This window comes from Galeopterus variegatus, unplaced genomic scaffold (assembly GCF_000696425.1).
Source record: "Galeopterus variegatus unplaced genomic scaffold, G_variegatus-3.0.2 Scaffold6732, whole genome shotgun sequence".
NCBI lineage: Eukaryota > Metazoa > Chordata > Mammalia > Dermoptera > Cynocephalidae > Galeopterus > Galeopterus variegatus.
The window spans coordinates 39,063-52,392 of record NW_007732843.1 but is presented as its reverse complement, the minus strand read 5'-3'; the positions used below and the strand labels follow the sequence as shown (position 1 = coordinate 52,392).

Here is a 13,330-nt window from a genome sequence, read left to right as displayed (position 1 = left end):
AGCGCGGTGCGGGAGACACCAAGCCAAGGGTTGCGATCCCCTTACCAGTCACAAAAAAAAAAAAAAAAAAAAAAAAAAAGTAGTCTCCAAACTATTTTATAGCACACCACTATCAATAATATATATTTATGCATGTACTTACTAATATAAATTTGTTCATAAATTATTTTTAAAAAATCATATATGCATTACTATATAAATACATTATGTACATTAGAAAAGATGCAAAAAGTAAAGAATTTTAAATGATGAGAAAAAAGGTAAACCAAGTTTCAAATGTCTCATTGTTACATCTAGTTGTTATATATATGTGTGTAATCATCATATTCATACATAGCATGTGATAGCTGTACTATTGATGGCTCAGGGCACACTGTAACTTTATGATGGAGTGCACCATAAAATATATAGTTGCAAATAGTCTTTTGGATAATTTTGAGAAATTATGGTTTACTTTCTGGATATAATTAGATTATTTTTACACAAATGAAAACTCCTGAGAAAGAGCCGGTACTAAGTGTGAGGGGTAGACCATGTCCGTTCTGCCCCTTTCTTTGTCATTTGTGCATATAATTTAATATAATCATCATTCTAAGCAGAATTTTTAAAAAACCCGCAAACGAACCCTAATTGTCTGTATTGTGAGGTTGAGTTTAACTTAGATACTATAATCTGTAAAGCCACCAATGGAAGCTTCTGCAAACTTCAATGTCTCACCAGCAGCTAAAAGCAGAAGAATGAGGGAGAGGGTTGGCTATTCCCTCCCCTCCGTCAGGAAACCTCCACTGTCGCATCTGGTACCTAATTATCTGGTACCTGAAAGCCCTCGCTGTAGAATGTGATGTGTTTTCCACAGTCCAGCCTGTAATATAGCAGGGATGAGTGGGTAAGATGGCTGCACCGCATCTAGTTAGCTTTATAGTTATTCATTACGTTCGGCTGACACGGACTGCATCAGGGCAGCTGTGCCAATCCACGTATTAAACCCTAGACAACTTCTTTCTCATTACCTAGATAATAATACGTTTGCAGAGAAATTCTAATATTTTCTCCCTGTGCTCATTTGGTCATCCTGTCCCTTCCCTCCTACTGCTTCTATGCCACCCCCTCTCCCACCCACCTTGGAGACCACTAGGCTAGAGAATAACTAACCACCCTCGAGAGGGAGAAACATAAATGAACAGACTCATTTTTCCATGTCTCTCATAAAAGTAAGCAAGGACCCTTTTAGTTTCTCTTTTATTTACTTCCTTGCAGTCTGCTTCTCCCTCTAACGTCCACAGCCTCACACATTTTTGATTCTCTCCCAGCTCTGGTCTAAAGTGATTTTGGCCCTGAAGGGCAGCGTGAGGGAAGCTACGTGCTCCGAGTGACCATGTAATACACAACGGCTGATATCTTCTGACATTTATCTCCGCTCGTGAGCGGAGATGAGCAGCTCACTCATGAAGATGAACGTTATACAAGAGCGCTGCCACCATGCATCCTTGCATGGATCTCAGGAGGGAGATCTTGGCGTTCTATAGGTTGTTAGAAACGCTGGTGACACTGGGGAGCCTGGCGACTCTGCTGCTCTGTCTTATTAGATCCTGTTAAGTGAAATGATGCACCCTTGTTAAACACAGCCATCGTCATTATAAGATTATTTAATTCACTCTCTTGGCATTTGCTTATTTTAAGCACCCACAGAAAAGAATGACTTCCCAGCAAATTTTTAAGTACAAATGGAAATAGATCGAGTCCATAACTATGCATTTGTGTACTTTGCTCCTTGCTTCATTGAAGGCTTTATGATTATAAAAGTGCAGATCCTTCCAAAGAGAAATGGTTCAGGGCATGGAATCATAAAGGAGAACCTTTGAACTGTTAGTGGCTGAATCTTTCCAACCTGGGTCATCTTTGACTCATGATGACCTTTCTAGGATCCCACAAACCTTCAGGAACACACCTGATTTTTGCCAGACTTCTCCACCTAGAAGAGTAGATTGAGGAGAGAAAGTTCTAGGAATCAAACTTCCACCACTCATTAATGGTGTGACAGGGGGCAAATTATTCCCACTTCTCTCAACCTGAGATTCTTTGTAAAATGAGGGTAATAATGGCATCAATGTGATAGGGATGCTCTGAAGATTAAATGACAAGATAAAACACATGAGAAGCTTAGAACAATGTCTGGTGGATGGTAGGTATTCAATGCATGTTAGCAACTATTATTAATAATTAATAAAAACATCTTCTTAATAGCATCAAATACCAATGGTATAATGAATCATGCTAATAATCATTTTCACTAGATGTCATCTGGATTATTTTAAATTCCTTCTTTTTTTAAATACTCTAAGTTCATATGTTAGCAACTATTATTAATAATTAATAAAAACATCTTCTTAATAGCATCAAATACCAATGATATAATGAATCATGCTAATAATCATTTTCACTAGATGTCATCTGGATTATTTTAAATTCCTTCTTTTTTTAAATACTCTAAGTTCATAGGCAGCCCTGATATGTGAAGACCAAAACTTTAAATTGTTACTTGCTGAATTGGGCTAAAAGACCTTTTGTCCTTTTATTCATTCCTGAGAGGCAGGTGATATGATGAAAAAATCTTAGTTTTAAAACTAATCCTGGGGTCGAATCCTGTTCACTATATGTGTTGTGTGGAATTGCTCAAAACACTCGACATCTGTGACCCTCAATTTCCCCATCTGTGGAATGTGTATAGCACTTATCTTGAAAGGATGTTATTAGGATTAGAGATAAAATACCTCAAGCATCCTGGTTACTGTTGCTGGAGTCTAGGTTTGTTTATTCTACATACTTTAAGCAAACATCTGCTAGGCTCAGGTACAGTGCCAAGCCTAAAGACACACAAATGAATAAGCATGAACTCTCCCATAAGGTGCTGGCAGTGAGGGAGAGAGACAGTGTGGTAAGAGCTATGTAAAACAGGGATATCTAGGAAGGCTTTCTGAAAGAGGAAACAATTGAGTTGAGTTTTGAAGTAAGAAGAAAAGTTAGCTAAATAAGAAAGAGGGAAAAGGCTTTCCATACAAGGGACAAACATGGCAACCACTGAAAGTATTGAAGGATGAGTGTTACTGCCTTGCCAATACCCCTCGATATGTTCACATCATAATTGGGAGAACAAAATAACTTGTTGATGGGATCTCACTCTACCATGGACAAACTGAATTGCAGCAAGTTAAGCATTTCACTTTACAGATTTATCAAACATTTCACATTGAAGAAGATGATCTTGGGAAAGTTTAAAGGCCTCTGAAGAGGAAGGTTTTGCTGGAAGTAATATCATCTCCTGGACAGCTCCCGCAGCAGTATGGCTGCCAGGAGACTCCAGTGGGAAGTCTGACATTTGCTTTAGGTTCAGCCAGAGTTTAGACCCCAGGCTAGAGTTGTAGCTAAATCTCCTCCAGCTAAAACTCATTTTAAATATATACTTCTCTTAAATTCCAGCAGGTTGTACCTGTCCTGGAGAAGGCTGGCTTGTCAGTGGGGGGCTTTTATTCTTGCTTAGAAGGATCTAACACCACCAAGTTGCAGCATGCAGGTAGCACGTTAGGTGTGTGTGTTTTGAGGGTGTGAGAAGGCAGATTTCTTATAGTCAAAACTACCACTTAAATTCCTTACAATTCCCATAAATCACTAGGACTTGGGCCTATGGAAGCTCAAGCTAAGAATAAGTCCATTTTATTCTCTTTCCATTTCACTGTAGCTGTTCTTTCCTTGGAGTCAAGGTTTGGTCTGAATGAGGGGAAAAGGCATGGAGATAAATACAGGGATTAATTTTCTCACTTTCTTTTTCTTGCTTGCTGGTGGTTGAGTGGGGTGAGGCTGAGTTTGCACAGGGACAATGTGCTTGTGATATGACTTCAGTGTACTTAATAGTGCAGTGAGAAACCTAAAAAAAAGCAAGGCCCATGCCAAATAAGATTGCCCCACTGGCCCTTAGGGACATTTATTATTCTCAGTCAGGATGCTGGCTCTGTCCCCACTGTTTGTAGGTGAGGAGCTGAAGACAGTAAAGCACTAAATGTGTGTTTCTACCTGCCTTTACATTCATGAGTATGTGTGCATATGTGTGTGTGCATGTGTGTGTGTGAAGCACTCTTCCATGTTCTGATTGTCTGTCCCTGGCTCATTTCATTTCAGCTGGCTCTTCCATTATAAGAGGTATAATTGACCAGCACCTGTTGTTCAGTTAGTTGTAAACTGAATGTGTGTTTGCAGTGGAGACTTTACAACTGGAATCAGAAAGCAAATAAAACATAGAACATCTGCGACTTGCAGGCTTTCTGAGCTACCATCTGCTTCTTTACATACTTCCTAATAACCAGAGTCTTAGCTTTTAGACGAACTTCAGAACTTTGGGGAAATCTGGAAAGTAGACCCAATTAGGTATCAAGATTCAGATCACACTATGGGGAAGACACTCTTTTGAAGTTTCTATTTCTGCAGGCACAAAGGAAATGGGTTCTATTAATGTGACGCTGACAAGCTGGCTGAGACGGTCCCTTAGGACTTACGTAATTAGGGTATCCTCCTTTCCCTAGAATGACCAAGGTGCCAGGTTGCCATATTGATGGAAGCACAGGCTATAGTCAGCAGGACTACCAGCTTCTATTACTCCCATTCCTAGTTTTATAAATATTGAAACCCCACAAAACCACAAAATATAAGAGTAGATTTTCTATTTCTTCCTGTCTTAGGTGCTTGCTTTTTGGCTTTGGTGAAGGGGGTGGCACAAAGGTAGCCAAAAGGCAGAAAAGAATAACCCATGTTTTTCACATTTTGCAAGAACAAACAAGAATAATTATCTACTATTTCTTCCTCCCCCCGCCATTCCCCGCTTTCTTGGACAAGTAAGCTAATGTGGTAAATGTTCAAAGGCGGGATTATGTCTTTTGGTGTCTGGGTGTGTTTTGCATTATAAAGCAGACCCGATGATAGCATTTCTCAGGAAAGCCTGCGCAGCTGTCTCAGCATCAGCTGGCAGCGTGTGGGGAAAATATTGCTCGGAATGTACTTCTGGGTGCAATTTACTTTGGTTCTGCTCTCTGAAGTATCAAAATTGGTTCTTCGTCTTTGACAAAGGAAAATGTGCATTCTCAAGCTTTCAGAAGCTGAACTACATTTGGGATGACAAATATATCCCATTGGCAAGAAAATACTGCATAGTGCAAAGAACGAAGGCTTGGCAGCCAGGGAGATCTGGGTTCGAGTCATGTGTTGAGCACTTACTAGCCTTGAGATCTTTGGCAATGAATTTTCCTAAGTTTTTGTTTCTTCATCCACAAAGTGGGCTGTCAAAATAACAACATAAGATGGCATATGTGGTATCGAGTTGGAATTCAATATATAGTAGTGATTGCTAATTAATTCACTTGGCAGGTAGAGGGAAAGGAATGAGCTGTACCCTACATGGTCTGAGGAGAGGCAGGGATTGGGCTAACCAAATTTGGGTAATGAAGTGTATGTATGCAATAGAATCCCAGGCAACCCAGAATTACCCCCATTTTTCTCTATTTTCTAGCTCAATGACTATATAGCCTTCATTTGCGGATACAGTGAGGAAAGGCCCGTGGCACACACGCCACAGTGGGGAGGCAGATGGGCCAGGCTACACATTGCTGAACTAACTCATGACCTGGCAGTAAGTTCACTTGTACATTTCTCGTTTCTAAATTTCACCCACAAAAGTGTTTCGAGTGAAGACGATTTTGCCAGTATACAGCACACGAGGCTTATAGCATCTAGGGCCTTAAGTAACTTTTTTGCACACCCCTCCCTCATTCTCTCCTCCTCTCTCTTTAGAAATCATTATCGCCAGAGTGCAGCTGCCATAGGCGGAGGATCTGCGAAGTGTCACTACACCCTCACCTTTACCATCACCTTCCCGCATGAAGAGGATGTCTGCTACCTGGCCTACCACTACCCTTACACCTACACAGCCCTCATGGTAACTCCTCTTTATATCATTACTCTGCTGGGATTGAAGGGGTTCCTGAGGTTTTCCTGAGAACATTCAGAGACCCTGACACCCTGGGGGGGGCGGTAATGGAGGGGAACCACTGCCTTCCTAAGAGAGGCGGGTTTTTTGGTCACTGACTTGGTGGCTTTATGTGTGTCGCATTTTCTTCCTCGGAGAGAGCCTGAGGTTGCATCATGACCAGGGCCATTCTGAAGGCCCCAGTGGCCTGCAAGTTCTTAGGAGCTCTATCTTTAAAAAGTCAAATTGGAGTTGAATTGGGATTAAACCATGCAAGTAGGCTGCAATACAAATCTAAAGGACATTGATTTGTGGAGCAGAAGGCAGGAAGGGGAAGCTGGGAAAACTCCCTGAGTCTGTGGGCAAGCGGCCGCTTCTACTTCTCCACTGGTTCCCCTGGCCATGGGCTGGAGGCTGCTAGAGGAATCCTGGGTGGACAAGAGTGGAAGAATAAAATGTGGAATCACTGCAAAGGAGGGCCATGATCTTTTTATGAGTGATATGGAGCAGAAGTTGGTAGAGACTCACAGGGAGTGTTCCTGGGTTCCGAAAGGCCCTGTGAAAGGTTCGTGAGGCAATTTTGAGCAAACTCACTCTGTGAACTATGCAGTTTTTCATCATATGAAAAGGGCTGCAAGCTACCCCTTTTCCCCAGCTATTTCATGGATGTCCTGAGGATTAACGAGCTACAGTATCTTCTATAAAGCCCTCTTATCCTCTGTGTTAATGCAAAATATTATTAACACATTTATAATAGTATGTGTGTACGTGAGTGTCTATATCACTTGGCCTGAAGGATGAGTATTTTCATTTAAATACTATGATAAGGAGTTGGAAAAGATAATAACCAAGAACATCTTTTCCTTCAGAAGGAATGTTCAGGTATAAATGGAAATTTTTCTTATGGAGGAGGCATATCTTAAGGCGCTTGGCTAACCGCTTCATGAAAGTGCATCTGTCCTTCTCTACATATGTTGTCTTGCCTAAAGAGAGATTTTTACTGTTTTCCAGATTGCAAAAGATACACAACTGGTATTATTTGTGTTTCACACTTAGGGAACTCCAAAAGTTAATTCAAGAAATGTGCATCACAAGCTAAGCTGTAACAAGCCATGTTTGTTATAAAACATCCTTTCCCTTCAGGGACACGGAACAGGCCAGATTCATGATTCCCTTCCACGGCTGCTGTTATGGGCTCTCCTGTGAAGCACTGCATGGGAAACATCCACTGGGGAAGGGAATTCCTTTTTGAATATGTGTCAGCTTTTCCCCTTGGAGGAAGGGACCATGGTTCTAGGACACTGCTCTCTTTACTTGTTAGAATATCTTGGACCCTGATGAGATTCTCAGTGGTAGACAGTATAAAATATTACAACTTAAAGGGATTTGGAAGGTTTTCCAATTTACCCTTGCCATTTATAGGTGCAAAAACTGAGCCCTCCAAGTCATACATCTAGCTTGTGGACAAGCAGGGAACAGAATACCAGCCTTTGATGTCTATTTGTGTGGCCTTTCTCTCCACTATAGAAGTGTAGGGGAAATTCGGAAGAATTTCTGCTCTGGGATCACATCTGTGCCCTTACTACAATATACATAACTGCTAAAAAAAATGCAGTCCAATTTTACAAGTATGTTTAGTCATAGAATTGTGTCATGATATAGACATCTCTAAAGGTTGAGTTTAAGTCATCCACCTATCGTTTTTATGTTTAATGCTGAGTCATATGAATGTGGTTCAGCTGAAGGATAATGTTTTTACCAAACACAGTCCAATTCTTATCCCAAGATGCTTTGATGGATTCTTGATAGGAGCCTATAAGCTGATTCAAAGTCTGTAACTCTTTCCAACAGGCCTTGCCTGCAGCTTGTGCCTTTGGCCCCACTTACCTTCTGGAGACTGTCAGACCAGAGCACAGGATCTAAAGTTTACAACTGACAAGTAACTTAGGAGCCATCAGGGTCAATGGGGNGGACAAGCAGGGAACAGAATACCAGCCTTTGATGTCTATTTGTGTGGCCTTTCTCTCCACTATAGAAGTGTAGGGGAAATTCGGAAGAATTTCTGCTCTGGGATCACATCTGTGCCCTTACTGCAACATACAATAACTGCTAAAAAAAATGCAGTCCAATTTTACAAGTATGTTTAGTCATAGAATTGTGTCCTGGACAAGCAGGGAACAGAATACCAGCCTTTGATGTCTATTTGTGTGGCCTTTCTCTCCACTGTAGAAGTGTAGGGGAAATTCGGAAGAATTTCTGCTCTGGGATCACATCTGTGCCCTTACTACAATATACATAACTGCTAAAAAAAATGCAGTCCAATTTTACAAGTATGTTTAGTCATAGAATTGTGTCATGATATAGACATCTCTAAAGGTTGAGTTTAAGTCATCCACCTATCGTTTTTATGTTTAATGCTGAGTCATATGAATGTGGTTCAGCTGAAGGATAATGTTTTTACCAAACACAGTCCAATTCTTATCCCAAGATGCTTTGATGGATTCTTGATAGGAGCCTATAAGCTGATTCAAAGTCTGTAACTCTTTCCAACAGGCCTTGCCTGCAGCTTGTGCCTTTGGCCCTTTTACCAAACACAGTCCAATTCTTATCCCAAGATGCTTTGATGGATTCTTGATAGGAGCCTACAAGCTGATTCAAAGTCTGTAACTCTTTCCAACAGGCCTTGCCTGCAGCTTGTGCCTTTGGCCCCACTTACCTTCTGGAGACTGTCAGACCAGAGCACAGGATCTAAAGTTTACAACTGACAAGTAACTTAGGAGCCATCAGGGTCAATGGGGCGATAATTTCATCTTAAAGAAAGGCAAAAACACAAGAAAAGACGACCCCCTAGTCACTTAGTCTCATTGAGAGGGAGAGAGAAGCCTTGTTAATTGATGCTGATCGGCTTGTTAATTTAGTCTATTGACTGTGACTCTCTTCCCACTAGGGAAGTTTGAGGAGAGTTAATGAGAAAGAGAGCCAGGGAAAGGGCTAACTTCTTATTTCTCCTAAATGAGTAAAACAAGGTTAGAAAGACAATTTGTCACTAGAAAGTGAAAAGTGTATATTCTCACTTTCAGGTTTTACATTTCCAGTAACTCATGGTCTTTGTCTTCTATAGGTTTGAGACAATAATAGACTCTGTGACTTCCCTTAAAAAACTGATCTTCCCATCACGGACAGAATGAGTACATTCTGTAATGCTCACTAGTCGTTTTTATTTTTGCACGTGTCCTAAGGAGAAACAGTTTTTCTTCCAACAAATTGCTGATAAATTAAATGTGAATGATACCCCAAGGGCAGAATTAACTGTGTGTGACTTGGGGGTTATGCTGAAGGGTGGAAAATACATTTCCATGTGGAATTCACAATTTGCAAATCTCTTATAATATGGATAATGTCTAACAATAACTGACATTTTTATAGCAGAGGACTTGTGTTTTGGATATTTTTCAACATGAATATGATTTTGAAACTTTTAAAATGTTATTAGTTTCTTATAATAAGAGATTAGTATTTTGTTCTTTCAAATTGATATCTTCCAGATGATTGCCAGCAACTCTGTTGGATAATTGTCCAAATTATAGCATTTAAATAAAGTTAAAAGAAAGAAATACTATTATCCTAGTTCTGAAACAAATAAAAGGAATTATGTTTTAGTCAGCCATATTGAGATATGAGTAATTGTAATAATTATTAAAGTGCTGTAAGAAATACTTGTTAAAGTATTGGGATTATGGATTGTCCCTAGGTAGCCAGTAGTATTGGTTGAAGAGTTTCTGACGGATATTTTAGGAGGTAAGGAAATGGGATCTCACTGAGAACTTATAAATATATGAGTTGGCAAGAGACAAGAAAAATGTTCATAAGCAGGATTCATATATTGTGGGAGTTAGGGCTTTTAAAGGGTAGAGCTAGGTTTTCCACCAGATGCATACACCCACTGGGGAAGATGCTAGCACCATTATTTTCAGAGATGAGAAATGGAGTGCAGTGTAGGGAAAATAAGGGAGAGAGAAAGAGGAAGACAGAAAGAGAGAATTAGAAAGCCACATGAACAATATCTTACAAAGGGCTCAGAATAAATGAACAGTTTAAAAGCGTCAAATGGGCAATGTTGGCTTACATGCGGCAGATCAAAGGTGCAGTGAGCGAGTCATAAATCAGTGCTGCCAGGTAATCAATAGTCAGAGACCTAGGCTTGCATGGGCCAAAAAAAGACAGGCACCAGTAAAGGGTCTCAATGTTGAGGAGGGGAACACGAAAGGCCACTCTGAAGGAGCCGAGTTGTATAGGAACGGCAAAGTCTTTGAACACGAGGACACCTGACCTTTGGAGTCTTGAGCCCAGTGAAAGAACAGGCTTTGGAGTCAGACAGGCCTGGATCTGAGTCCAGGCTCTGTGTTTCCTTGCTGTGTAGACATGGGCAAGCTATTTAACTTCTCTCAGCCTCACTTTCTCATCTGTAAAATTGGAAACATAAGAGCAGTTATAGCACAGGCTGTTACGAAGGTTAAATGATTGATAAATGGAAAATATTAGCAAAGTACCTACATCTGGTAAGCAATACTAGATGATAACCACTAGAGCATCCATTCCTTTTTTATGATGATGTGTGATAATTTTCTCTGTTGTACTGATTGGAAGACACCCCCTCCAAAATTTATACTAAAATTAAAATTATGTAAAAGAATCCAAATAAAAGACTGAAAAAAATGTACCAAGGCTACTAATGGTTTTCTTAGAGTGGTTGACTATGATTTTTTTTTTACTCTCTTTTAAAAATTATCACCAATATTACTTTGTTTATTTTTAATGGAAAAAAGATATCAAAATAATCTTTTCTTTATAATTGGCACATCTGTGAGTAGATACCTAGAGATTAATAATTTCTCTCGTTCTTCAAGTAAGTCCCTTTAACTTAATAAGAGTAGAACTGGCAGACTGGGCAGTTTGAGAAAGCTCATTAGAACATGCTTACAGAAGATTCTCCAGCATTTATTTAGCTTAAAGTTGTTATTTGTTCTTCTCTTGTGATGAGAAGTCTTCGATTCTCTGATGAGTGTACTTAAGTGACAACTGAGAACTAGGCAGTGCCCAAATAAAATAGGCCATCTCCTTAGGGGTGGGCTTTCTTCTAAATTAGAGGAACAGAGAGTGCAGCAGTTTAGGGGATAACAATAAGAAATAAATGATTTTTGAGTGCATGGTGCTTTTCACTTTATCAGTACCCATCAGCAGGATAACCTGCTGAGGTCAAGGAAATTCTTTTATGGAAGTTTTAAGGGAGTAGTTGGTAAAGGCAAGGGAGACAGGACTCCTATGGAGAAGCACAGGATGAGGCTGCAGGCTGAAGTTATCAGCCCGATATCTTTCACAGATAGAATTCTCTTTTAAGTCAGCCTCTCTGGGGGTTTCCACAATTGCCTAGAACTCACTCTCATTTTTATAAAGAAACCCACCTTGTCCCTTCCACAGGGCTGTGATTACAGTCAGCTGGAACATGCATTCAGAGGCTGTACTTTTGTTATCAATGATGCCAACAACATCCAATTAGACATAGCCTTTCTGTACCTGAGATGGGAGCATTCACCTAGAGATCATTTTTAGGCGAACAAGATAAAGCCATTTTTGCAAAAGGAAATCCAACAAGAGTTTATAATCCAACAAAAGTACCCAGATGTCTACTTCTTATATCAGGGCTTTAATGAATAATTTAATAGTGATTGTCTTTTAAAATTATGAATTTATTCAGTAACCTTTTTTTTGGAAGGATGTTTTTCTATTCCCTCATGCTTATTTTATTTTGCTATTTTAAAACATTTTCTGCTTAAGTCTAATTTCATTTAATTGTTAGAAAATGTGATTTGTATAAGTTCTGCTTTTTTTTTTTTTCCCCCCTTAAGTCTAATTTCATTTAATTGTTAGAAAATGTGATTTGTATAAGTTCTGCTTTTTTTTTAGAAAATTTAATAAATTCTTAATAGCCCCAAATATGATTTTATTTGTTTATTTTTTAAAGTATGAAGATATATATTATTTACTTATTTATTTTGAGATTAAAGTTTATTCATTTATTTTTAAGATTTTATCATTAAACAATGTAAACATTTTCTGTGGCCACTTACAAATTTCTCTCTAACCTCCACTACTCCTCCCCCTTTGCCACCTCTGGTTTCCTGAGTTCCATTCTGTCCTTTTGATATTTCTCTTTCTGGACCTGGCTTATTTCACTTAAGGTAATTTTCTCTAAATTCATCCATGTTGCTGCAAATGGCAGAATTTAATTCCTTTTAATGGCAGAGTGATATTCCAATGTGTATTTATAGCTGAGTAGTATTCCATTGTGTAGATATACCACATTTTCCTTATCCAGTTGTCTGATGATGGACATTTATGTTTGTTCCATATCTTGGCTATTGTAAATAGAGCTGCGATAAACATGGGAGTGCAGGTATCCCTTCGACATGAAGATTTCCATTCCTTTGGGTATGTACCCAGCAGTGGGATTGCTGCATCATATGACAGTTCTATCTGTAGTTGTTTGAGGAAACTCCATTATGTTTTGGATAACATCTGCACCAATTTACAGTCCCACCAACAGTGTAAAAGGGCTCCCCCCTTCTCCACATCCTCGCCAGCATTTGCTATTCTCTGTCTTTTTTATACTAGCCAGTCTTTTGCATTTCCTTGATACTGAGTGATGTTGAATGTTTTACATGTGTCTGTTGGCCATTTGTATATCTTTCTTTGAGAAATGCCTACACAGCTCCTTTGCTCATTTTTAAATTGAGTTACTTGTTTTCTTACTGTTAAGTTGCTTGAGTTCCTTGTATATTCTGGATATTAATCCTTTGTCACACTAAGAATTTGCAAATATTTTCTCTCATTCTGTAGATTGTCTTTTTGCTCTGTTAAATGTTTCTTTTGCTGTGCAGAAGCTTTTTAGTTTGATATAATTGCATTTGTTTATTTTTCCTTTTGTTGCCTGTGCTTCTGGGGTCTTGTTTATAAAGTCTTTGCCCAGTCGTACTTCCTGAAGTGTTTCCCCTATGTTTTCTTTTAGGTGTTTTATAGTTTCTGGCCTTGTATATATCTGTAATCCATTTTGAATTGATTTTGGTATATGGTGAGAGGTACAGGTCTAGTTTCATAATTCTGCATATAGATATCTAGTTTTCCCAGCACCACTTATTGAAGAGGCTGTCCTTTCCATGATGTATGTTCTTGGTGACTTTGTCAATGATAAGTTGGCTGTAAGTATGTGGGTGGATTTCTGGGTTCTCTGTTCTGTTCCATTAGCCCAACTGTCTGTTTTTA

The 13,330-nt window shown here is 39.3% G+C and overlaps 1 protein-coding gene across 1 annotated transcript in view; it reads left to right on the top strand.

Moving 5' to 3' along the window:
• Positions 1-13,330, top strand: part of AGBL1 (ATP/GTP binding protein-like 1) — a 56,869-nt gene that overhangs the window by 26,879 nt on the left and 16,660 nt on the right. The window contains exon 10 of the mRNA XM_008591182.1: positions 5,836-5,980. Coding sequence (XP_008589404.1) covers positions 5,836-5,980 — 145 coding nt within the window. The remainder of the gene's footprint in view (positions 1-5,835; positions 5,981-13,330) is intronic.